The sequence below is a fragment of the Apus apus genome, chromosome 14 (assembly GCF_020740795.1).
Source record: "Apus apus isolate bApuApu2 chromosome 14, bApuApu2.pri.cur, whole genome shotgun sequence".
Lineage (NCBI taxonomy): Eukaryota > Metazoa > Chordata > Aves > Apodiformes > Apodidae > Apus > Apus apus.
Genome location: NC_067295.1, coordinates 2,511,068 through 2,536,987, shown reverse-complemented (window position 1 = coordinate 2,536,987; position 25,920 = coordinate 2,511,068). Strand labels below are relative to the sequence as shown.

General features: G+C 39.8%; 1 protein-coding gene across 3 annotated transcripts in view; it reads left to right on the top strand.

The window, feature by feature from the left end:
• EPN2 (epsin 2) overlaps window positions 1-25,920 on the top strand; it is a 44,724-nt gene that overhangs the window by 9,312 nt on the left and 9,492 nt on the right. For 2 of the 3 annotated variants that reach the window (XM_051632356.1, XM_051632355.1), the window contains exons 2-5: window positions 12,096-12,876; window positions 22,040-22,152; window positions 23,660-23,752; window positions 24,028-24,184. In XM_051632356.1, the coding sequence (XP_051488316.1) occupies window positions 12,282-12,876; window positions 22,040-22,152; window positions 23,660-23,752; window positions 24,028-24,184 (958 nt within the window). In that variant the 5' untranslated portion in view covers window positions 12,096-12,281. The remainder of the gene's footprint in view (window positions 1-12,095; window positions 12,877-22,039; window positions 22,153-23,659; window positions 23,753-24,027; window positions 24,185-25,920) is intronic. The other variant, XM_051632357.1, reaches the window with a different exon arrangement.

Below are 25,920 nucleotides of genomic sequence, written 5' to 3'. Positions count from 1 at the left end.
GAGAAGACCAGACTTGGCATACCCAAACAAAACAAAACAATCAAAGTTCTTTCTAATCTACACTTGAAAGGTATTTTTTAAAAAAAAATTAAGTCTGATTTTTATTTTTTTTTAAAGTAAATACCTTTTCCTTTGTCTGTTAGGAGAACAATAGCTCAATACCATTGTACTCCATAAAATGGTTTCTTCCTTCCCCTTTTACTCCCTGAAACTCTGCCAGTAGTCCCAGTTACAGGTGTGGGCTTTTTTTGGCAGTCACACTTTTGTGTTAGTTTGTAATATATATTCTTTTAATTCTGACTGGTTTTGGTAGTTTTTAGCTTTTCTTATGTTTAGAACTTTTCACTGTTAGGAAGTTGTCTTGCTGGAGGAGGGAGATGGTCCTTCCATAGCTTTGTAAATAAATAACAAAGGAGAAGTCGGGAGTCAACTCTGTAGCACTGTAACAGTTGCAGTAGCCTGTTTTTGAGGGAATCGTGTGGGGTTTTGGGGTTTTTATTTTCTTTGCAAATTGAAAACTCAATTTCAGACTTAACTTATTTGACCTGGATGTTGACAAGCAGAGAAAAGCCAGGTGCTTAAGTTGTTTGGGGAAAGCTGAGCAATGAAACTTCTTGAAAGTCTGCAGGTGGCTTGTCTAAGGAAGATGATGTCCAGAGGGGAGCAAGATCAGACATCATTTGCTTGGCATGGAAATACTGGTTTGTAGAGACACTACCAACCTCATCAAGAGCAATAAGAAAATTGAGGGTGATCTTAATACATTCATTTTTCCTCCTTCAGGAAGGTGGTTGCTGACAGCATAAGGCGGGTTGTTTGAGCTCTTCTTGCTGCAAATGTAGTTACTAAATGATTCAGCATGATACTGTACCCACGCATTTCAGTATTAATGAATTCATTACCCTTCTCTTAGCTGATGGATGTTAATGGGCTAGCCTTTCTTCTGTGCATTTGGACTAGATGGAATGCTCTTGAAAAAAGATTAGAAAATGGAGTGGGTGAATTTTTAAATTGCTTTTTTGTTCTGTTTATAAATCTAAAGAGAGAGACAATGTTTTTAATGACTGGCCTTAAAACATACTTAAAAGAATGATCAGCAGTACAGGGATGCCAGGCAGCTATGGGAGGTACAGACAGTAAATTGTTTTAAGCATGTCTCAAGCTGTACTAGGCTACTTCAGAAATATCAGAGGCTTGACTTTTGCATTACACATGTTAGGTATTGTCTTATACATTTGGACCCCTTACAGGGTGTATGGAGTCCTGAGGACAGACACAGAATTGCTGGTTGCAGAGTGTCAAAGCTAAGAGGGTGTATGTAACATGTTCTCAGCAAGAACCGACTGGAAGAAAATGACCTTTAATAATGGAACAGGAACAGATGCTTTTTAGTAGCAAGTCGTTGTCATCCTCTTTGAGAAGAGCAAGCTAACTCCCACTCAAATAATTTTCTGTCGAAATAACCAGAATAGATAAGGGAGTAGGTAGAGTATTACTGCTGAAGGACAGATTCAGAAACTTTGAGGAATTGTTATGATGACAGCTGAAAATTTCTGTATATCTACATGGGAGAATGTAGGATTCACTGGCATCTTCAAGCCAGATTTCTGTTTCCTAATTCCACAAAAATTAACAAGATGATAATAAAAGAAAATAATAGCAAATCTGTGCATTTGTGGATAGAGATGTTTCCTACTAGTGCCTGAATAAAGGAACTGGAAAGTTTTAAGTAGCATAATGAGAAAAAAAAGATCTGTATTTCAAATATGCCAGTTTGGGGTGTTGTGTTTTTTTTTGTCTTTTAATGGTTCACTTCTGTCAAAGATGCACTTAAGAATGTAGCTCAAAATCGGGAGCTGGGGCAGCACAGAAATAAACCAAAGTGAGTAGCAGTGGTTTTGAGTGTTGTTTCCTGGCAAGCACAACCTGGTCTAAATCTAGACGGCTGGTGGCAGAGTCGTTGTGCCTTCTCGCTGCACATACTATCTGCCTGGCAGAGCTCCTGTGGATGGAATTGTTCTTCCTGCTGAGATGGTGATGCTAGGTATGTTAGGCAGCTCTGTTAGGAAGAGGGACAAGAGATAGAGGAATTTGGAAAAATTTTGGAAATTGTGTGGTGTGTACAGTGTGGAAAGATAAAAGATGTGGAGGAATAAGAGGGAAAGCTGAATAAGTGTTTCAGGTCAGATAACTAGAATTGGTGTGTAGAAAGTTCAGGGCCAAGATTTTAAGATGTTAGCCAACTTTGAAAGAGTAAAGGACCAAATTTCCTTCTTTTCTGTGGCTGTCTTCAAGTTGAAACAAAATTAATGTGTTACTGTTAACTAGCGGGTGGGTAGGAAAGGTGATTTCCAGAACCCTACTGTTTCCAGTTATTGCACTGTTACCAGAGGAAAGCAAGCCCAAACCTAAACCATTATCTCTAACTTTGCCACAATGCCACCTCTCAAGGTGCAGCTTTACATTTTGCCTGGTGAAATGTAACTGTAGATTGTTGTGGAAATGGATGTTACTTCCCGTATTTGTGGTGTACTTTGAAGTAATTACAGTGACCTTGGGATTAATTGGTTTGGTGACCTGATCTGTCAGAAACCCCAGCTATCCATCTCCTGCTTGCCTCCCTTGCTGTGTCAGATCAGCTCCCAGAACTGATTCTATCTGGAGAGCTGGTGTGAGAGCCAGGGAGGTGGCATGGGAGGGTAGAGCAGGTAGGAGCAGGACTCTGTTGCCCTCATAGCAGCCCTCAGCCAGCTGAGAGGAAAGTGTAACATGAGGCCACATCCTCAGTTCCTCGCTGAGCCTGACAGCAAACAGTAAAGCCTAGTGTGAAACCCTGGGCTTTGGCCAAAAAGGCTCCTCCAGCAGACTGAATAGAAGATTTTAGGTTACATCCTTCCTGTTTTACAATTTTATAGCAACTTAATTAGTCATGAGAATAGAACTGCATGCAGCTTGATTTCCAGGGTTAAAGTAACCTCACATGAATTGGTACCAGTTGTGCTATAGTCAAATTAAGACCATGTGTTGGCTTTTCAAGGTGAGTGTGCAAATGTGGTGGCTGTGAGGATGACACTTGAAATTTTATGCCTTGAATGGGCATCAATGGATGTAGGCAGGGTAGCAAACCAGTCTCTTGTTTGTTTACAGGCTTGTGCTTTGTGTTAGCAGCCAATACACTTAACTGAAGAAAATAGTAGTGTTTTGGATGTGTGTCCAGATAGAGCTTTGCAAATCTTGCTCTGTTCCTTGGACAGTCCATTTCATTAGAAATTCATGTCATAAAGTAAAAGTATTAATTAGTGTCTCAGCTTCTACCAGTCATAACATGGAGTGTTAAACTGTTTTTTTTCCCCCTGATCTTTGTCATGATGAGCATTTGCCTTCGGCCTACTGAATTTATTAATGTGGTTTTGTGTCTGTGGTGTGTAGGCGGATGGGAGAAACTGCACATGGTGATGTGCAAACTGGATTTAGTTAATGAAATAACTGGGTAACTCTAAGTAGCAGGTACCTTCCTAAAATACTAAGTCTGGTATATGAGCACAGATACATATGGGTCTAATAGTTCTTGTCAGATTCTAAACATTGCAATTGTTTAAGAAAATCCTGTGGCTTAAAGAATGTAGCTAATATTTTGTGGTTTTGCAGGCTTTTAGCTTGTATTATTTGCAGTTCGTCCTGGGTGCAAGCTGATCTGTTGGGGCTCTGAGCTGTTGGGAGAGAAGATACAATGGCTTTGCTTTGGCAGATGCCTGTTGTCCAGTAAGCAGCCTAAGTGACAAGGCTGGACTTTTCTAATTAGCAGTAGGTTCTAAGACACAATCTCTTGCAAGAATATCAGTTATCTTCCTTCCAAGATGAAGATATGGAAGAAGAGAAATGTCTTCTACTGTATTTAATTAAATTGGAAATGCTGCTCAGACATACCTGGTAAACTGAATTTGTTTCGGATTATTAACACTTTGTTAAGGCACACATAGGGGGATTTTTATTTTTCCTCCTCTCTTTGTGAGAATAAAAGACTAAGTGGTTTCATTCAAGTAGGTAATCCCCAGAGAATAAATTTCTTTGAAGAGTTTGGGCAGGTATTTTCACTGCCCTCTTGGATTAATTTGCATTTAGAATTTCTGGTTCAGTGCATAATGGCTTGACCTTACACTGGTTTGTAATTCGGCAGGATTCTGTTACTCATTACACACCTGGTACTTGCTGTATTACTTGTGAAAAATAAACTGAGGTCTGCTGTGTAAAATGCAGGTAGCACTGGCAATGACAGTTGACCCAGCCGGAGAAGGAGGAATGTGTTATTTTTAAAGAGATGTTGTCAAAGCTTGTAATCCTAAAATTAGACCTCCAGTGTAGGTCGGATTTGGATCGTTTGCGGTTATCTGCGTGGCTCCTGCAGAGGCTGTCCCATTTTGCAGCCCTTCAGAGCATGTTTGCAGCTGCTTCCCACGCTGTCAATGATTCCAGCTGCATTCCAGGCTGCAAAGTCAACTGTAACTGGGAATGTCAGAGCTCTGGCAGCTCTGGGTTGGTGGGTTCCCAAGTGAAGTGGCCAGGTAGTGCAGCCGTGTTCAGGGCTGCCAGATGAAAGTTGTTAGAATTCTGCTTCTTGCCCCCCTTTCTGTAGACTTTGTGCCTAATGAGATAAGCTCTCTGTTGAGCTCAAATACTGCCCTAGTAATTTAAATAGACATAGTAAGAAAAGGTGTTCTGGAGAAAACTTAAGCAAATTTGTGTGTGCAAATCTCTTTTACAGCTAAGTGCCTGGACAAGCTGGAGTGTTTGTCTTTCTGAGTCTGAGGCATGACTGTAAAATCACTGTAGAATTCAACCTTGGGATTCATGAATATGCATACATTTGAAGGAGAATTATCTTTCAGTATTAACTCTTTAAATAAAGAAATAATTTGGCCACCTGCTGTCTGTGAAAGCTGACCTTGTTCTCTCATTTGTAAAAGGGAGTGGAAAGCTTCCAAAACTTTTAATTTTGAACCATTTCCTCTTCTCAGAAATTACACTGAAGACAACAAGCATTTAAGCTGTGAAAAATGGAAATTAAACCTTTCTTCTGGAGTTAACCCTGTTCTTTAAACCCTTTGCCAATCTGTATTTGTAACTCATTTCCTAAATAATTTTGAAGATTGAGGAAAGGCATTGATGGTAATTTCAGTGTCTTCATTTTACTGCTTTATTCATATGAATTGCTGTCTTCTCTGCCATACAATAGCAAGAGAGAGCTAATAAGTGTGGTGCTTGTTGCCTTCCATGTGTAGTGCCAAGATTCTTCACTTCTCTTAGTACTCTTCTCTAAGTGACCATGATGTACAGTTGCCCTTCTTCCTGTTTGCTTTTGGGAACAATGTTCGTATTGCAGTAGAATATTAGACTGTAGGCAGTGTAATGATATCCTCTGATCATCCAGTTGTTCTGTCAGAATTATTTATGAATAGGGGAAAAAACTGTGAGAGAATTAACCAACTTTGAAAATTTCTCTGGCAGTGTGGGATACAGTATAAGCAAAAGGTCTTTGCTATAGTTTTTTTTCTGGATTTTTATATTCCTGAGTTTGAAATAAAGGCTTGTGCTTTATGGAAAACAAGACTTTCTAAAAGCACAGTGTGTTTGGATTTGTACACATAAACTATCACAAGAAAATCAGAATGTGAATTCACAGTGTGAGGGAATGGGAATCCTTTTCCTTTTCCATAAATAGAAGGTGACTTACCCTTACAACTGGGGTTGTGTTTGAGTGTGCATTTTGCTCTCTGCAGGTGTGGTGTCAGTGTCTGTCTGTCTGGGGGAACTTCTTCCTTAGTCAGCATCTGGCAAGTTTACTCTTAGCCTGATTCTTTGCAGACTCTTCAGGCCCTGGGTTCTCTGATTTATCCTGGAATGCAGGTCCCTGGAGATCACCTGCCTCTATCATTCCATCCTGATAGCAAGGAGAGCAGATCTGTCCCTGTTGGTGTAAGGTACACGCTTCTGCTTCGTGACACACTGGAGCACCTCTTAGCAGCTGCTTCAGGACATCTTGGGTAGGAAAGGCTCTTGGTGGCTCTTAAAGGCTTTTAATGTTTCACTTACGTTTCTTTGAAATGATAGTGGGGTGCAGGTATCCCAGATGGTACTGCTGGTCCTGAGGATGTGCCTTCATGATAAAGAGCTGCTGAGCAGCAGGGCTGGCCCAAGATAGCCCAGCTGTGCCCCTGGTGCTGCAGCAGTTTTGGCTTTTGGTTGCCAGCGTAGCTGTTGAGGGGCTATCCTGTCAACTGAGTCATAAGGGGACCTGCTTCAGCTGTTTGAGTGTGTTTTTCTAGTAATGGCCTGGAAAACCTCTTTGTGCAGTTGCAGTATCAATCTTTGGATGAAAACTTTTAGTTAGCTTTCTGTGTATTTCATGAAAGGGAGATATTTTTATATAGAATAAGATGTCTGTAGAGACTGCCTTGAAATCATAAAATTACTGAATGAATAATTTTTTAAAAATTCACTTTCTATGCATGTTACTTACAGTAAATATCTAATCTAACTTGTCTGTATTGTCTGTCATACTGTTAATTGCAATTTTATGCAAATTTCTGGCAAACCTCTTAAGTTTAAGGTTAATTTTACACTTTTTATTGCTTACTTGATATTGAAATCTTTTAATATATTTCTGATCCATGCTTAGCTGGGCTATGCATATATTTACCTTCAGGCTTGATATGAAGGGCATTTTATCAGTGCAGACAAACCCTGGTTTGAGTTTTGCATTCCAGAGACCTGAATGTGTTCTGCTGAAAGCCTGTATGTAGGTGGATTTTTATGGCTGTTTCTTTGAACTAAGTTTATTAAGGACTTTGTGGCTTGGCCTCATTTCTGTGTTAGTCTTAGCAAATTAAAGATGGTTTCCCTATGTAGATTTCATTTACTGAATTTAATCTCTTGTGAGAGAGCTGTTGAGAAGTTCAGTCAAGAATTAATTTCTGTTTTCTCATAGTATCTAAAAAAGCACCATAAGAATTCATTTGGGTTATTTGTGTAAAGAGACTTGTGGAATAGGAAAGAGGAAATGGGGTATTGCCCTCCAGGTTACCCTTGATAACACAGGTCAGCTTCGCCTTGTCTACAGAATTATATATTTGCTTTTCTATCTATTTAGAGTTGACAAGGTACTTAAGAAACAGAGAAAAATGGCTTGTAGAGGCCAGGGGAGAGAAAACTGAGGAAGGCTCACCTAAACTGAACAGGGCTAACAACTCCTTCTTCCCTTCTCTGCTTAACCTTCTAAAGAAATCTGTCCAAGCTGATTGCCATTTCCAACCCCCCCCGTTATTAGAAAGGAATAGCAGCTTTAACCAGCTAGCCTTACTTTCTGCTTTCTTTGCAACTGTGCTGTTAAAAATGCAGACTCCAATTTTTGCTGAAGTTGCAAAGTGCATTGTACTTCCTTGTGGTTTGTTGTGAGAAGTTAATTCACTGAGGTCTCTGGAAAAAAATCTAAACTTTCTATGTAAGTATTTGATCGTGTGTTAGAAATGGTTTCTCACCTTTATGCAGTAGTGATGTATGGCTTTTTGATCTCTGTAATCAGAAGGTTGGCTGTTACAGTGCTCCGAGTCCTAAAATCATCAAGTGAAATTCTTCCCTTGGTGTGATGTGGAAGCAGAGTTTGTTGAGCAGATACTGAAAAGCCAAGAGAGTTTGGCTGCTGCCGAAATAGTTATCTTGAATATTGAAATTGGAGGATGCTGGAGGGGGAAATGAAAAGCCCATCATCTTTCCAATCCAGTCATCATTTTTATTTTAATAGAGTAAAAGCAGGTTTAGGTTAAATAGTGTTTAGTGGGTTAAAAGTAGAATAAGATTAGAAAAAAATCTTTACATCAGGAAAAGGAAATAGTATGTGTTAATGCGTTATCATTAAATGCCTTGTTTTCTTGAGTCAAAGTTGGGAAGGTTAAGGATCACACCAGCATTAATGGAATGATGGTTTTCAAGTCTGTTACAGAATAACAGGTGAAATCTGCAATTTTCTGCAGAAAAATGCTCATTTCTCTTAATCCAGTGTGTTCTCTTCTGAAATGTTTGTGCTGTGTTTGTTTGTCCAAAGCACCACTCCAGGCTTACTCTCTGCTAGTATCCTTCTGCAGAAGCTTCACCCTAGCGATGCTTCCAGGAATGTGGCTGCCATAACTTGCACCTCCTGCACACCTAGGTACTCCAAGCTCATTTGCTCTTGGGGTGTAGCTTTGTTGGTAATTCAACTAATAATTCCTAAATATAAACCTAAGTGTTTCCCAAATGTAGGGCTCTCTCCAAACCATCTCTACGCTCAGTGAGGTTATAGTTTTTATTCTGCTTCTTGCCCGCGCTTTCCAGCAAAACCACGAGTATTTTCCCTTCATTTGGTTACAGCCTGTATGGAGAGCACAGCAGGACCTTGGGTCCTGCCTTTGTTAGTTTGGTTTCTTTTCTGAAACCAGGCCCTTCACTTTCTGGTGCTGTTTTTTTTGGGCTTTATGTTATGTTTAATCAGCTCATTCAACAGTGAGCCCAGGGTTGAATCGGTTTTACTCTTCTCACAGACTGCTGTGCAGCAGAGCTTGTGACCATGTCACTGTGCAGCCTGGTCACATCAGTGGCTCAACAGAAAACAAGCCAGTGCTAAAAAGCTTTTTAAATTTTTTTTTATTTTTTTTTCTGAGACCTTAAGTTGATTAATTTTACTGTGCTTTTGTGCAATTGCTAGATTTGATGCAAGAGAGAAAGGGGAAGTGGTTGGAGGGTTGGGAGGCCACTGGGTTTGCTGCTGGATTACAATTATCTTGGCATAGCATGTGGAATTGTACCCTGATTGTCCCTGTGCCTGCTTGCATTGTGATTATGGTTAATTATTCAGGTATTTATTTCTTCGGCCAAAGATGGTGTTGTTTAGGACCAGCAGGTGTTCCTATGAACTGTAAAATTTACCTTTCCAAATATCATGTGTGGTATTAAAATGTTTTCTTCTAAAGCTTTTTTTTTTTTTTTTTTGGTTGGGAAAGTACACACAAGTGAGGCATTTGCTTGCATAGTGTACTTGACTTTAAAAATAATTTGTTAAGGCTTCTCTTCCCTGGCCTTTAGAGAAATAAAACTCGTGTAAGACAGGAATGTTTTCTATAGATTTACTGCAGGTTAGAGGAGAGGAAATGAGGTTAGGAGTAAATCGTTGGTTCTCACTGTGAAGGGTTGTTCCCAGTGAAGTGTCCTGCCAAAGATCAGTGCTCTTCAACTACTCCCTTTTCCAGATTGTTTTGAAATATAAGGTGGCCAAATTGAAAAAAATTAGTCAAATTTTAAATGAATCTTGAATTGAAAGAAAGGATGGAAGACTGAGACCTGCTGAGTGATAGAGTGACAGATGAAATAGCCTCAATGCATTTGCACAGGGAAAAGAAATGACTCTGTTTTTATGTCCTGAGAAGAGGCAGAACTACCAAAGTTAAGAAGACTTCTAGAAAGTTTTTGATAAAGAATGGGAAATCCTAATCAGCAAATGACAATTTTGTGATAGAAACTTTGGTTACTGCCAAATCTGAAATGAAGAGTGCTTGAAGCTGTGTGTGTCTCAAGCAATGGAAGCGTAGTACGTTTGTAAAAAGACATGAGGGATGATCAAGATACGGAGCTCCTTCTGAACAGGGGGACTGCATTTCAGGAGATCCTCAGTTCAGAAGGAGTTGGCCAGTCTTGGTAAAGTCATGAGTCATGAAGATGGCTTGTTTTTCCTTAAAAAGCATAGCCCCTGTCTACAGCTTGGGGAATAAATGTCCAAGTTTGAAGCAAGGCTAAGTACTTGTTTACCGCACTGCTGTTGCGTACTTGCTGAGGGGGAAAGGGGAAGTACAAGTGGCTTCAAAAGGGTTGATAGAGACACTGTGCCCATTGCTGGCTGTAGAGCCTCCACCTCAGATTGCATCTAAGATGCCGAAGCTGCTGATAATATAAGGCAAGGAAGTACGTATGTTCTGTTCTCATTCCCTTTGCATGAGGATTTGTGTGTGAGGGTGTTGGGTTTTGTGGGCTTTTTGTTGAACTGCTTTAGGAGGCTTTGTAGTTTTAATGGTTTTGGGTTTTTTTGTATTACTTACTGTTTTTCTGCTTGGGTGACAGGCTCAGTCCTTACAGGGAGGATTGCATTCTTCTGAGTTGGGATCCATATCATCAGAATGGTATTCATGATTAGGCTGGCACTTGCATCCTCTGCTGGCTCTAGTTTTACCAGGTAAAGAGCTTACTGCTTGCAGCCTGCTCTTAGGTCTTTGTGGCCATCTTTCTACCAGATGCTGCAACCTCCTTGGATAACTTGTTTCAGCTTTGTCTGAGGACTTGCCTTAATCCCTTATTGACAGAAATAAATAGTTTAGGTTAAATAAGATGTTTGTGTGTGTTGTGGGGTTTTAAAATGTTTTTATTTTTACTGGTGCCTTATCTTTTGAGGGTAGTGCGTTAGAGAGTGATCACAAGAGCAGGGGAGCCAACAGGTTTGCACAATGGTAACTTCTGGAGTGAAGCAGCAGTCATGAACACCTGCAAATCTTTATTTAGGATCAACCTTTTCAGAGTCTGGGTTTATAATGCACAAGCCTGTAAAAGCCCTAGGAGAAGATGCCCCTTTTTGTTTCTGTAGTTACTGGCCATCTGCCAACAGATGGACATTCGTCTGCAGCTGGTTTTAAACGTTGAAGAGAACACCAGGATGATGCAGTTTAGTGTTGGTGTCCTTTAAAGTTAATTTCCCACGATGACATCAGAGTTTTTTATTCTGCCAAAAAAATAATTTGGTGGAACAAAATAAAGTACAGTAACTCATTAGACTTGTTCTCTGGTAGTTCAACTCGCCCAGAATGGTTTTCTAGGAAGGGTAAATGCTTTTATGCTGAGAGGATCATTATAGAGCTGCATGTTCTCCAAGTTGACACTGAATTCTGCTTTCATTTGAATTGGCATCTAGTAATTTGAAGAATGATGACAATGTTAGGTGTAAAATTTGTGCTTTACTTCTCTCCCATCTTTGTAAATGATACTGTTGCTTCTTTGGAGTGTTTGGAGACGTTACTAGAGGTCAGCTTGGCTGTGCAGCCTCTGTTAAGGTCTGTTACAGAATCAATGCTTGGTGTTCATGCTACTGGTGAATGTCAAAGACAGTTCTAACTGTGTTCATGTAATAGCAAAATCTGCCAGTTTACTCAAGTAATGTATTCTAAAGCTTAATAGGCCTCTGTTTACTTGAAACAATGACCTTAAATAAATAACTGAAACAGCTTTCCAGCTTCAGAGCTTGTCCTTGGGCTTCCTTGCCGGTCATTTTGGATTTATGATTCCATTTTCATATAATTAAAAATTCTTCTGTGCTGTGTGAAAGACACAGAGAAGAAACTGTAGATCTGATGAGTGTTGTCAAATGCACAAAGTAAATGCATTTGGAAAAAAAAATTCCTCTCTAATCTGCTTAGCATTAAAGGTCACTTTGAATTGGACTAGGTTGTTTTTGGTGCTAGGCCTCAACTGAATGCAGAGCACTGTTCAGGATCTCTGCCCTGAAACTGAGTGTGCTTTAAACTTACCTGGGATTTCAGAAATAACTTGGTTATTTTTGAGGAAGTTTGCTTATTCTCTCAGATTCCCACAGCAGTGGCAACAAACTGCTAGAAGGAAGTTGGTGGCTGCTAAGCAGGGAAAATCTAATGCAGTTTCATCTCAGCTCTGCAAGCTGGCATTGTAATTTCTGTGATTAAAAATTCTAAGTAGGTTTTACCTTTTTGGAAACTAGATCCATAAGTAATTTCTGGGACTTTTGTTTTTATTTTGTGTTTAAAATTTGGCATTTGCATCAGCATGAATGTTTTCTTGCTTTTGTCTTGTTCAACAGTTGAGGTTTTTAATCTTAAGTTTTAATTGTACTTGTGAGAAGAGCAAGTTGTGTTCAAAATTGGATGTCCTGCAGAAATTCAGGGAAAAAATTCCATAGGTTAACATACACATCAAATGTGTGTATAGATTAGTTGTCATGCAGGAATAATTAGAGACACAACTAACATGCTTTGTTTTCTTTCCTTACTCAGGTCATGATTTTCATTTTCTCGTGTCGTTCTCATGAGGAGAGGAAATGATTGTAGTGGAACGTGTTACAAATAAGCCACTGATACGGAGCCTTCGCAGTTCAGAAACATTCATAGAAGAGCAAATATAGCCCTTTTTTTTGTGTGTGTGTGTTCTGGAATCTGTCTTGTTAAAAAAGGGAAATAAAAATGACGACTTCGTCTATTAGGCGGCAGATGAAGAACATTGTGAACAATTATTCAGAGGCCGAAATAAAAGTTCGGGAAGCGACCTCTAATGACCCTTGGGGTCCCTCCAGTTCATTAATGACTGAAATAGCAGATCTGACTTACAATGTTGTGGCCTTTTCTGAAATTATGAGCATGATCTGGAAACGACTCAATGACCATGGCAAGAACTGGCGACACGTGTATAAGGCCCTTACTCTGTTAGATTACCTGATTAAAACTGGTTCTGAGAGAGTGGCACAGCAGTGTAAAGAGAATATTTTTGCTATCCAGACATTGAAAGATTTTCAGTATATTGATCGAGATGGTAAAGACCAGGGCATCAATGTGAGGGAGAAATCCAAGCAGCTAGTGTCTCTTCTGAAGGATGATGAGCGACTCAAGACAGAAAGGGCCCAAGCCCTGAAGACCAAAGAACGTATGGCTCAGGTGGCCACTGGAGTGGGTAGCAATCAGATCACCTTTGGCCGAGGCTCCAGTCAGCCAAACCTATCCACCAGCTACTCTGAGCAAGAATATGGAAAGTCTGGAGGATCCCCAGCATCTTACCATGGCTGTAAGTACAAGCAAACACACCTAAAAGAAATTTATCTTCCTTTTCTTTTGAGAGTTTTTGTATTCTGATTTGCTGTTAAATGGGTGAGTAAATGGTTCCTGCTAGGAGGATTAATGTGCTGACTGCAAGGGGCTTTTTGCAAGGGCTGAGTCTTCCTAGGTCTTAGTGGCACTAATGTCTCTTCAGATGATTGTTTAAACAGTTGTTTTGGAGAGGGTGTGTGTGTTGACAGAAATCAATTTAAAAGGCAGTTGTTTACTGTCAGTTCCCAAAGGTAGCATTGTCAAGCTGCTGTTGTGAACATGTTCCAGTGTTACATGTGATAGGCTCCCAATCTCAGTAGGGACACTGTGAATGAGTTTTTTTGTTTCTAGTTTTAAAAGGAGTGCTTGAAAATTTGTTGTGTTGAGGCTTTTTTGTTAAGTGTAATTTGAACGAAAAGTAAAAATGCAGAGTATTTCCTGGATCATTTTGCTAAATACTGTCTTTGTATTGCTGCTATTTTATTTTAGGAGAATGTTGGAGTTTAATTTTCTTTATTGCTTGCTCAGCAGTTCTTAGGGGAGTAACTATTTGACTATGTCAGTGTTTAAATATTTATACTATCAGCATCTGGTATGTAAGTATCCAGAGTAGATAGTGTATTTCAGTCTTTAAAAAATACAGTGATGTGGGAAGAATGGATTCTTTATACCACTGCTTGGGGGAACTCCCTGTCATGTTAGGAAGAGGCCTGATTTGGCACTAAATCCTTCTTAATATAAGTAATGAACTGATGAAAGCTGCTTTGGCTGGAATGTCAGTGGTTGTGGTCTAATTCTGAAGGAAAATCTTTTCTTTAAATGAATGCTTATAGTGTGTGGTGAATCGATTGAGCTCCAGTTGCAAGAGTCTGAAGTTTGTCCTGTCCTGTGTCCCAGAGCACTTTTCAAATGATAAATACTGGACTGGTGTCAGTACCCCTGACATGTGCAGGCATTTTCTGTGGAAGGCAGTAGGAAGTGGCAGGACAGATCAAGCCAGGGTGAAGAAAACCTCTGTCCATTTAAAGCTATGGAAGAGAGCAGGATTTTTTTATTTTTTTATTTTTTTTTTAATCTCCCCAAAGGAAATGTTTTTAGAATGGAGGGTTCAAAAAAAGGGCATGAAGGTTTCCAGGTATGAAAATCTTTGTCTTAGTTTTTTCTTAATAACCATACTTGAGTATTGATTCCAGGTGAATTTTTAAAGAACATGTACTTTATTGTCACTTCTGTAGGCTACAACAGAACTTAATTTAGGAGATAGCTTGAAATATTGCTGGCTTTATTTTTTGCTGATGGACTGAAATAATCAGTCACTGAGGTATGCTGAGCACACCTTTGGTTTGTTCCACAGGGTTATTTCTTCACCAGCTCTTAACTTTAATTAGTGCATATAACTATTGTTTGTCATGTTAAATGCTACCAAAGGCTTCAAACTATTCCTCCCAGCAAGGATTGTGCAATGCAGGGTGTGTTTGTGAATCTCTGTTCCTTAGACGTTGTAAGAATTTTGATAGGGGACTAGATGTCAAGGAGCAGGTTGGTTATTGTACCAAGCGTTGAAGGTACTGGATACTCTCACTTGCCTGCTCTTGACTTTGCTGTGTCTCTCTATTTGCAGGGTTGCTTTTGAGGCAATGATTTCTTAATCTTTTTTTCTCCTCCCCCATAGGCATGTACCTAAGAAGCTTTAGAAATCTCAGGCTTCTTTTTTTTTTTTCTTCTTTTTTTTATTTTTTTTTTTTTTCCTTTGGCTTCTTCCTCTGTTGTAGACTCTCCTGGACTTAATTATCTAACAGAAAACTACAGATGGTTGTTAGTTTTTATGATCTGTATCTTTTGAAGTTTTAATTTGTTTCTTCTATGGCTTAATTGTAGCAAAGCAGACCATAACCTTACAAACCAGCTGTGCTAAGTGCTGCTGATAATGGAAGACTTGGTGCAGAGCTTTGTCCTTTATCCTAGGAAACAAGGAAGGAATTTCATCAAAATCCAGACATTTAATCTGTTACATAAATGTAGGGTTATTCTTGTGTCTTCTAAGTTTAATGGAAAAGATGCTTTCCATTATTTCAAGTGGAAGAAGTTGTATCCATCATGTTTTCTTTTATTCTATAAGGATACCCTTTTGATCTGAAAATACGGATTCCGTAGAATATGTGAAAGGAATTAAGTTATGCTTATTTCCTGGGAAATACTCTGCTTAGAACAGTTGTAAGATGTGGTAGCTGTACCGTATATGCTGGTAGAATTGTCCTTCATTCCTCTGAGCCTTTGAAGAGGAGATCAGAGGCATTTAGATATGCAATCTGTAGGATAAGATTTGCCTATTAACAATGTATATCCACTGTTTTTGCTAAATACTTAACATGTCTTCTTAGCATTAAAATATAAAGTTTGGGAGAGTGTAACAGCCTTTGTACCAGCCTAGCTAAATTAAGTGTTTCATTTTGGTATTAACACATTTTACTTTTTCTGCTCCACACAATGGGTGGGAATTGCAGAGTTTGAGAGTTCTGGATCTGAATGCATTCCCCTTACTTGAAAAGATTGTTTGGCTGTGAAATCTCCTCATTTTTAATACTTCTTGCAGAAGAAGAGAGACCTGAGCTGGCTGAAAGACCTTAATAGTTTCTCCAGGATAGGTCACTAGAGGAACAAGTAACTTCCAGTGGATAATGTGTTCTGTTTATGTGTGAGGGATCTCTTCCCCCTTTTGTCAGTTACTAAAAGTGCAATATAGGATAAGTTAGTGGCCCCTTTTTAGTTGAGTTTCTTCAGAATGTTTAATGAGCTGCCCTGTGCAGCACTGACTGGAAACACTGCAGTGCTCAAACTACCACTCTTCTCTAGCTGCTCAAACATTTGTATCTTGTATCTGACAGTGCATATAAGAATTGGTTGTTGTATTTGATGTTGAGCCAGAAGGCATTTTTCTTGTGGAGTTGCTTGGCTTTGTGTCCCAAATTTATCCTTTATGAAAAAATAAACACAGTATTGATAGCCTGTATAGTGTGAGAGAATTCCAGATGGCAAAGAGTCTCCTGACTGAGGTACCATCACTCCTCACTGCTGCAGGGAAGACACACTGGTGAATAAGGACATTTCCCCATTGCCTTGCAGAAATTTTCATCTCATCTCTAATAATCTTTTAGAGATTGTGAAAAGTGAAATGGGGAAGTATGATAGTTTTTAATAAAACCCTTTCCCCCAAAGCTTTGACTTAATGACTTTGTTGGCTCTGAGGATCTCTGTGCTGTAAAGCTTGTATAATTCTAGGCAGTACCTTATGGCATGTGAGTATTACTGCCTATTGATGAAAGCATTTGGAAAAGTATTAGGGTGTTTTTGCTATCTAGCCTTGTAATCTGTAGATGGAAGCCAAGAGAGATACTGTAAAGCTAAAAGGAAATACAAGCTCCTTCCAACTCCTGTCTTGTCAATAATTTCTGACATACTGGGGACAGTTTTAATCTTCCAGTTTTAAGCCAGGGGTAATTCATGCTCAGGGCAGGAGATATGAAATATTCCATATCAACACACTTAAGTTTTTCTTTGTTTTTGAAAACATGTAGATTGTGTGGGGTTGCATGAAATCTGATAGCAGGTTTAATTTTACATTAAGGAAATGTTCTTGTGTGAGACAAAACCTGCTGGAGAGAGGAAACAATTTAAGGTCAATATTTGAAACCTTTTGGAGCAACAGTTCCCCACCCCTAATCTGGCTTTTTAAAGAGGTCCTATCCTATTATGCCTAAACCAGAACCTGTGTTATTTCGAGTTGTACACACGTCCTTTCCTTTGACCATCTGCTGCACTGGCTTTGGGTTGTACTTAGAAATGTTGGCAGAGCAAGGCTGGTGTGGGTCCTGATTTCATTTATACAAATGCTGCAGAGTAGGGAGCAACACAGCATTCTCAGTGTGACCTGATTCTAGAGCAGCGCTTTGCCTGAAGCTGGGCTGCTTGGCTGAGAGATCAGGTTCATTAAACATACAGCCAGTTTGAGAAAAGATTGGTGAAAGATGGGCTTAGAAGGGCTTTTATGAATCTCATGAAATGCCAAGTCGGTTAACCTTACCTGTGAAGATTTTGGGAGCGATTTTCTTTAGCTGAAAAGATGAGTTTAAATATTTCCAGTGACTATTCACAGTACGTTTGACTCATGATTTAAAAGCAGTTTTGTGAAACGTCAGCAAGTTTGTGCTCACTCAGCTTTGTCTCCCCTTTTGCTTTGAGTAGAAAAGAATTCAGAGGAATTACTAATTTGGGTTTGACATGAGAGGAAATTCGGAATATTTAAAGGTGCTTTATCTGTTCTGCATCTTTGCAGGTTGGAATACATCTCTGGGCTTCCATCTTAATCAGGGAGTATGTGGCATATCCTCCAGCACTGAATCTGGATGAGCTGTATGGCTAATGTCTGTAGGTTGAGGTGTTGAAGGAATTCTGTAGTCCTGTGTTACCTGACTGTTGTCACTTGACAACTTTATTCAATCCTTTCATCATACTTTTGTTTTTCTGGTGCTCTAAGTAAAGGTGAAAGATCAGGCCTCTGTAGTAGCAATAAATTATCTGTTTATTAGATGAGTGTAGAGATCACCTGAGAGAAAAAATGTTCTTGAACGAAAAAAGGCCTCAAGGATTTGTTCAGTGTTAATTTCCAGAGTGCTCTGTCTGCTTCAGTGCAATTAGGAATCAAGCAGTAGATTTATCAGCTCCACCTCGTTGCATTAATAGGTGCTATCAATTTTCTTCTTGTACTTGAAAGATTTCTTTAATTCCCAGTGGAAAGGTGAGTTACACAGCTCCTTCTAGATTAAGCAGTTTGCACATGACCTTTCATAATTTGAGAGGATAGATTGGCTTTTTGAAAATATCCCACCTTTATTTGAATAGTCTTTCATTTGAAGCCTAACAAATGGGATCTCTGCTTGGTTCCCAAGTCAGTTATGATCAGTTTTTAAGTTCTTACCTGAGTATTATTCTAATTTTTCAAGTTGGCCTAGTTTTTGTCTACTTTTTTAGGTGTCCTGATGGAGTGAGGAAGCAGCTTGTTTTTCTGAATAAATGTGACTAAGAACAGAATTCTCTTCTTAAAAATGCCACTTGCAAATTATAAAGCTGGGGCTTAGTTTCCATGGCGCTCTGTGCCACCACTTGGTCTAGACTGACATTAAAAAAAAACAACAAAGCAAAACAAAAGACGCCAAAAAACTAAGCACATGCTTCTGAATGAAGATACCCAGTGTGATTTTTATCATAAATGTAGGTAGTGGCTTCCTGTCTAAATGACTACTGTACCTACACTTTAACTCACTAGCTTAACTAAACCTATGTATGTGTATAGAGGGCTTTTAATGTAGCAAAAATACAGGAAATTACCAATAAATATATATGAAAGACATCACAGCCTGTGTTAGAGACAGATGGTGGAGCAGAATCCTGCTTTAGTGATTAACTGAGGTTGGAAGTGATTTCCTTGCAGTGTAGCTAGAGCCTTGTTGAGAGGACAGCCTGGTGCATGGCTCCCTGCAGCAGCAGAGATCCACCCAGTTGCTTCTGGGTGCCTCGGGGAGCTGGGATCTCCAAATTCTCAAAGCAGCAACAAAGCAGGGCTTAGCAGGTCAGAATTGATCTATTGAGTCCCATCTTACATAAACATCTGAGTTAACTGTCATGTGCTGTGGGATAAGAGATTCTTTGTGTGGCAGCGATACTGCTACTGAGGCAATAACCTTTATGCTAGATCCTTGGAACTAAAATATTAATGCAGGGTGAGTATAGAAGGGCAGTTCTAATACTGTAGGAATTTAGGAATGAAGTTGTTGGATAAAGCATGTCAGGTTGCTACTGGGTACAGTGGGTTATTTCCCTTAATCCTTTTTCAAAAAATATACTGGCAGCTGTTCAATGTAGATGGCTTTATAATCACTGCAGAAGTTTAAGTGGAAAATAGCAACATTTTAATCAGTGTTTTTTTTAATGTGAGGCCCAAAGAAGAATTTCAAATTAACAATTTTTTCCTTTTTTTTTTTTTTTTTGTAAAAGGAGCTCTAAAGTGCCATTTACAGTTAATAAACCCAAGTAGAATGAATTGCTGAAAAGCCTAAAAGTGAAAAGAAATAAGCTGTATCTGTGAGACCCCTTATTATCTGTGTTCAGATCCTGGAGCTGCTGAATGCTGGTCTCTGTTGGGAGCAGTGAGGTAATGTAGGTCCCTGCCAAAGCCAGCCTGCCATGCCTGTGCCCAGCTGGGAGGCCAGGACCTGCCGTGGGAGGACGAGTGAGATGCTTGGAGGAGATACCATCCCTGCTTCTTGCAGCTTTTTAGCCCACAAGTGCTGTGTGATGTTAAAAGCTGGACCTGGTGAGCACTCTCAGTCAGTAGTCCTTCATGTGGAACTGGGAGGAAAACCAACAGAGGTGTCTTAACCCATTTCACATAATTGTAAAGTCATTCTAGCATCATCTTCTTAGTTGTTACGGAATGGAGTTATGTCAGCAGAGATGGAAAAGGTCCTGTGTAATAAGTGCCAGGAATCTTGTTCTTCCCACAACTGCAGTCAAAGAAACAAGACCAGAAGGTACCTTCCTGATCATAGTCCAATTGCCATCTGTTCTCAGGTGACTATGGCTGTCCCATTTGTATGCTTATCAGCTCTGTTTTGACAGTTATGACTCTTCACATCTATAATTCCTGCTGGAAAGCTGCTTCGACATGTATCTATTTATACCATTAGTTCCTGCCCCTTAAATAGCTTTTCTCTCTCCCGGTATTTGCAAGCCTGATGTATTTAGTAATACTAAATTGTTTGGTCTTCTTTTTGCAAAGATAAACAAAAAATATTTTCTCTGCTCAGAAGGAGAGTGTTTCCACATCCATTCTGTTTTGAAATCTACCTGTGTTGAATGTGAATGACTAGAATTGCATTTGGTGTGTTAGATGGATTCTGACTAATGCTTGGGTGCAGCAGGGCTGATGTTAATAACAGCTGTGTTAGGTTAATGCCTGGCAGTGGTGTTTTAGTGCTAAAGTTCTCTACGTCTGTCACTTGCAGTTGATGCCGTCAATTAGATGGTCATCAAAGAAATTTCTTTCTCTGTATCATTCCATTTCTATAGTTCCCTTTTCAGTCATGTACTTTTATGTTCCTGTTTCTCCTAGTTTGACAATTTTTTCTTAGCATTATCTTTGTATTTCACCATAACCTCCTGCATTTATTACATATTTTTTCTTAAGATAGGTTGTAAAGCCAGTTCTTGAGAAACTGTTGGTAAACTTCCTCGGTAGCAGGGAATATGATGTAACCTCTTGCTCAGCTGGTTTTTTGCCCATTTCAGGGCTTAAACTACCTGCTGTTGAACATCATAAAATGCTTTGCTGAGTCCACATAGATTAATGTTACTGCTTTTCCTTTTGGCTGACTAAGCAGAGAAGAATCTCAGTTTTTCTGTTACAGGCTAGTTTTTGGTAACTGCACATTCAGTTGTATCCTGTTTTCTTTTTAATTCTCTTTATTTTCATATTTAAGAATATGCAAGCTTCACAAACATTTGAAATTTATATTTTCCTTGCTGGCAGACATCATGTTAACTGATGTCCTGTTTATTCCTTCAGTAAGTCTGTAATAGTCCATACAATATATTTGACATCCTGTCTGTGACTGTTTTAGCAAAAAGTACTTTTGAAGCCTGTTAAATTTAGATAGTCTGTATGGGAAAGAGCTTGAAAAACCAATAGAAGTGAGGTATGAGTAACATCTTTTTAAGTGTGAAGTAAGGAGCTTGTTTGGTTAGTATGAAAACTTCAGGATGAGCACAATGTAAAAGGAATTGTTCCTGGCGATGAATGAATTTGTCCCTTTAGAAAGGAAGTGGGATGGGATGGTACACAGGGTGTATGGTGGAAAGGAAAGGTCATTCCTCATTTACGGAGAGTCACCTTCCTTCTGGCCTGCTGGATGAGAGAGAAAGCTGTATTTTTTATTTTACAATGTCATTTTGGCCTAAAAGTTAGGGAAAGACAGGACTGGAAAATACTTGGAGGAGTTTAGTGACTGAAAAAGTGAGGTTTTTCTTTTTTTTTTTAATTACAGTTTGGCAATCTAATTTTTACATGCCTAGCTGACCTATTAAGAAAAAACATAAAGTCAGTATGAATTTTGTCAAACTAATTATCATTCCAACCATTAAATACTAACTTCCTTGCCTAAGCAAGGTAAAATTTCTGTATGTGTAGAGAATTGTCTGAGAGAGGACAAAAATTAAACCTGTTGGCATTGTCACATCCAGATGGGAGTTTCTGCATGCTGCTGTCCTGGTTTGAGCCAGGATGAAAATTGGCCTCATCCTGGCTCAAACCAGGAAAGCTGCTGTAGTGAAAACTTCAGTAAAAGAATATTTGTGGATTGAGAGATGGTGGATTTTAGCTGTCAAGCTTGACTGTTTCTCGGGGAGGAGTGAGGGAGGTGACCAGCTGCTGCTTAGCTACTGGAGGTCTTCATCCAAAGAGAGACCAACCCACAATCAAAAACAAACCACTCCCCAACATATATACCAAACTTTTCTTTTCTTTAAACAGAGAATGATACAGAATTTTTGTAAATTTTGAGTATGAATAGCTGGCTTGTTGGTCTCTGAGCCTGCCTAGCAGTTAAGAATAGTTCTTTCTCTGTCCCATTAAGGCTGTATTATTTTACAGAAAAGTGGGTGGTATCCAGTTTTACCCTGATATTGGCCAACTCCCAGCAAATTCTTTCTGACATTGGAACTATCAACAAATGTTCTCTTCAATGATTCATTCTATAGTTTTTTAAGACGGTGTCCTGCCCCCTGATGCTCTGGTACGCTGAGCATTCCTTGGTGATACTTCTTGATACTACAACCCCAGTGACACAAAAAGCCTTTGTTTTCCAGGAAGGTTTTTCAGCCATGGTAGGAGCTTTATCTCCAGCAGTTCAGGGACCCTGTTGATGGTGGTTGGTGACTCGGTGGCCCCTGGCACCTGAGGGCCTGTCGCTGCTCTGGCGACCTTGGAGAATGTGTGAAAGTGGGGTGGTCTGGTCAGGGGAATAATAAAACCTGTTAGATCTTTTTGTTATTTGGTGTTAAATGTGATGGGTTTTGTCTCCTGACAGCTACATCCCCTCGAGTTTCCTCAGAGCTTGAGCAGGCCCGGCCTCAGACAAGTGGAGAAGAGGAGCTGCAGCTGCAGCTGGCGCTGGCCATGAGCCGGGAGGTGGCGGAGCAGGTCAGTGCCCGTGTAGGTTTTACTACTATGCTTTGATAGTTGAGACTACAATCCTGTTGTTTGTGGGGTTTTTTTTAATCAATGGCTGCTTGGCTTTGCTCCAGCTGGAATGAGGGGGGCGGAAAGGACATTTTGGAAGATGTTTCTCGGTCATTTTTATTTTTATTTTTTCCCCCAAAAAAATCTATTTTTAAAGTAACTGCAGCTTCTGTTGAGACTAGTGGAAGATGACAGTTACTTTGCAAGAAGACTTGGGGTGGGAGGATGTTAATAATCACATTACTGAAGATGTTTTCAGTTAGGAAGAACTGAAAGCATGACTGGTCCTGAAAACCTTCATTTGTGGGGCCAGCATAAGAAATATCAGTGAATTCTGATTACAAAGAAATTTTGAATGATCTGCTCATTTGGTGACATTGTCTGGAACAGAAGGTGACCTGACACAAAGTACTGGATTTTATACAGAACCTGATTTAAAATAACTCTGTTCCTAATCTATCACATGGATTATGCTACTGTAATAGTTATTAGGAGGTTCATTCTGAATTTGGAGTAAATGCTGTAATTGTGGGTAAAGTTTACTATGTACTAGTGCATAAAGTTATTCTGTGATTGAAAATTCAAGTTAGCCTGCTGAGTGTCTGAAATATTTTAGAGGCTTCCTCTGAAAAGTTTAGCTTACTGCTGTTAGGCTTTAGTATCTCTGTGCTTGGGAAGGGAAACCATCACCCAGTAAACTTTGTCATTCTTGAGCAATAGAGTTAAATGAAAATCAGAATCTTATCAGTTGAAATCGCTTTAAAAATTGCAAGGGAAATACCAGCTGGGGAATTAGTCAACTTCTGAAAGATGTGATGCAAGCAAAAGTATTTCAAGTAGCTGAACCTACCACAGATGTGGTAGTTTACAGATGTTAAAAACCTACAAAATATGCATGGAGTTAGCTAGATTGAGTTGTGTTCTGTGTAACAGTTGCGTCAGTTGTGGAGGGAAGCTGACAAAAGCCAGGAAAAGTTTAAATTCTTACATCCTTCATTGGCAATTTTAAGTGTTGAAAAACATCACAATAATTTAGAGATGAGATACTTTGCCTTTCAGTTCTGTGGTGTTTCTAGCATTGTGACTGACTTTTTGGAAAAAGTGTTTTATATACACCTTTCCCCTTAGGAGTGAAACAACACCAGGGTAAATTTCTCAACAAAATGGGTGTTGTTAGGATCACACTGTCAGGCTGGTGTTACAGGGTCAGGGTGCTCCTGACCTCTGGTTAATCGAGGTGAGAATCAGAAGAACATTCTCTTCTCCCCTGGCGTTATGTCCAAGTTACAGCACATAATCCTGGCCATCCCACTGCGCGTGCCTGCAGTGCCATCACTCCTAGGGTGGCAGGGGATACTGCCCAGGCCTTCCCTGGCAGTGTCCTGCCAAGGGGGCTAGAAACCTGGAGGGAGCAAGCAGCACAGTCTAGGCTAATGGTCTATATCAACAGTGTTGATTTCCTTTGCAGGAGGAGCGCCTCAGACGCGGAGATGATCTGAGATTACAGATGGCTCTGGAGGAGAGTCGCAGAGACACAATTAAAATTCCCAAAAAGAAGGAGGTAGTGCCTTCGACTAAGAAATTCCCGGTTATGCTGCCAAAAGCTGAAATACAGTAACACAAAATAGCTTAATACTGAGCTCTTTTATGCTTTTGGGATTGCTTTGTTGCATAGCTTAAAGCTTCTTCCGTGTGGGTTAAATTTCAAACTACTAGTCAATGCAGGTGTGTAAAAGGAATAAATAAATAAATTAATAATTGCTTCTTCACTCTCACGGGTTTGTACTTCAGATTGATAATACTCTTAATTAAAACTCGGATTATTCCTGCCCTCAGCATACCACTTTGTTGGACCTCATGGATGCCCTGCCCTCCTCAGCACCGGCCCCACAGAAAACAGAGCCTTGGGGACCTCCTGCTGTTGCAAACCAGACTGATCCCTGGGGAGGATCCACAGCTGCAGCTACTGCCTCTGACCCGTGGCAATCATTTGGTAAGAACAAACTCTGCCAGAAGGAAAGCTTATCTTAAAAGGCATTAGCATTCAGCACATTGCCATCCAGATTCCTGATCAAAGTGTTGGAAGTTTAATATTGAAATGCATTTTTTTTTTTCTTCACAGTCACATTCAAGGCACCTGCATATCTGCTGGGCCAACTGCAGTTCGTTGTCTCAAGGCTAATCTATTTCTTTTTTATTGATAACTTGCAAAGCACAGAAAAAGTCCCGAGTTTGGGGCCTTAGGTCTATTCTATCTAACTTTCTGCGGTTAAAAACCAGACAAAAGCCACCTTCTTCAAATCCTGTGCTCGACATATTATCCTCTGACAAGATTTTCCTTGCATCAGTTGCAGCTGTAGCATTTCTTCTCAGTGGCTCCCAACTTTATTAATGCCACAGAACAACCCTTTGTTCCAGCTTGCTTGTTACTTTGCTCCCAAGGATAATTTTAAAGATGGCAGATTTATTAATTTGCTAATAAAAGAGTGACTCATTAAACTGTATTTCTCAAATCCTGCTTGTGCTTTGGCATTTCAGGAGAGATAATGGAAGCTATGGGAAGGTGTCTTCCCAAGAGCTCTAATTCTGTGCACTCTCTTTATGAAAGAAAAGCCATTTTTGAAAGCTTCCGTTGATGGGAAGTGCTGTCATTAGCATTTCTTGTGTGGCATTGCTCGTAACTCAGCACCAAGGATAGATAAAGGAAATGTAAGTGCTGCTGTGAGAATAGTTGGACTCATTTGGAGAATTTTAGCATTTCCTGGTCGGAAGCTGCAGCAAGACCATGTTGCCTGTTGATGAAACAAAGACCCAACATTGCAAATTGAAATTTGTGCCACTGTGTGTAGTGTTGAATTGGTTTTCAAGAATATTGTGATGCCAAGGGGGCTTGTATATAGCTTTGACAAATAAAGCAATATTTTGTTGAAGCTTGAAACCCACGTGGTGGCTGAAGATAAAAGCTGTGTACTGCAGGGGTAATTCTGTCCTACTCCTGGGTGATACAATTGTTCTCATTCAGTAAGTAAACCATGACTGGTTGAGAAGTAGCCTTGAGAAGAGGAAATGTGTTTGCATGTACTATCTGACGGGAAGGTAATTGATCACTGTGGAGTTGTACAGGATGTGTAGTTAAAGTACCAAGTTCCTATCCCTGCTCTCTGGCCTGGGAGGGGCAGCAGGGATGAATGACACAGGAACAAAGCAAGAGAGACCTTCTAACACAAACCTGGGCCACTGCAGATCTGAAACCTGATTTGTTTCAGTGGTCCTGGAGTTTGATAAGCTGAAATAGTTCCATTTAATGGTAGGAGGAAGAAGAGGTCAGCTAAGCTGAAGAGCAATAAATTAGTGGGTTGGGAAGGAAGAAGGAAAAAATGCCAGGAAATTGCATATAGTGAGGCAAGTTTCGTTGTTTCCTTTTGTCTTTACTGCCTAAAGTTGTCATTCTACACTAGGAAGCCCTAACCTTGGGCACAGCCTGTTGATGTACAAGCAGTTTGGTAATCTGAATTTGTAGGAGTGAAAAATTGCCAGTGTCTTCCAATAAAAATGGGAATCCTGAACATGCAGGCACTGGGTTTAAAAAAAAAAAAATACAGGAAGGGGGTATCAGTGTACAGCTTAGATCTGTGTCAGGAGGAGTGCTTACAGATGGCAATAAAAAAGCACAACTAGCTCAGGGAAGCTGATTATATTTTTATAAAATAACAGTATGGTTAAAAGAGT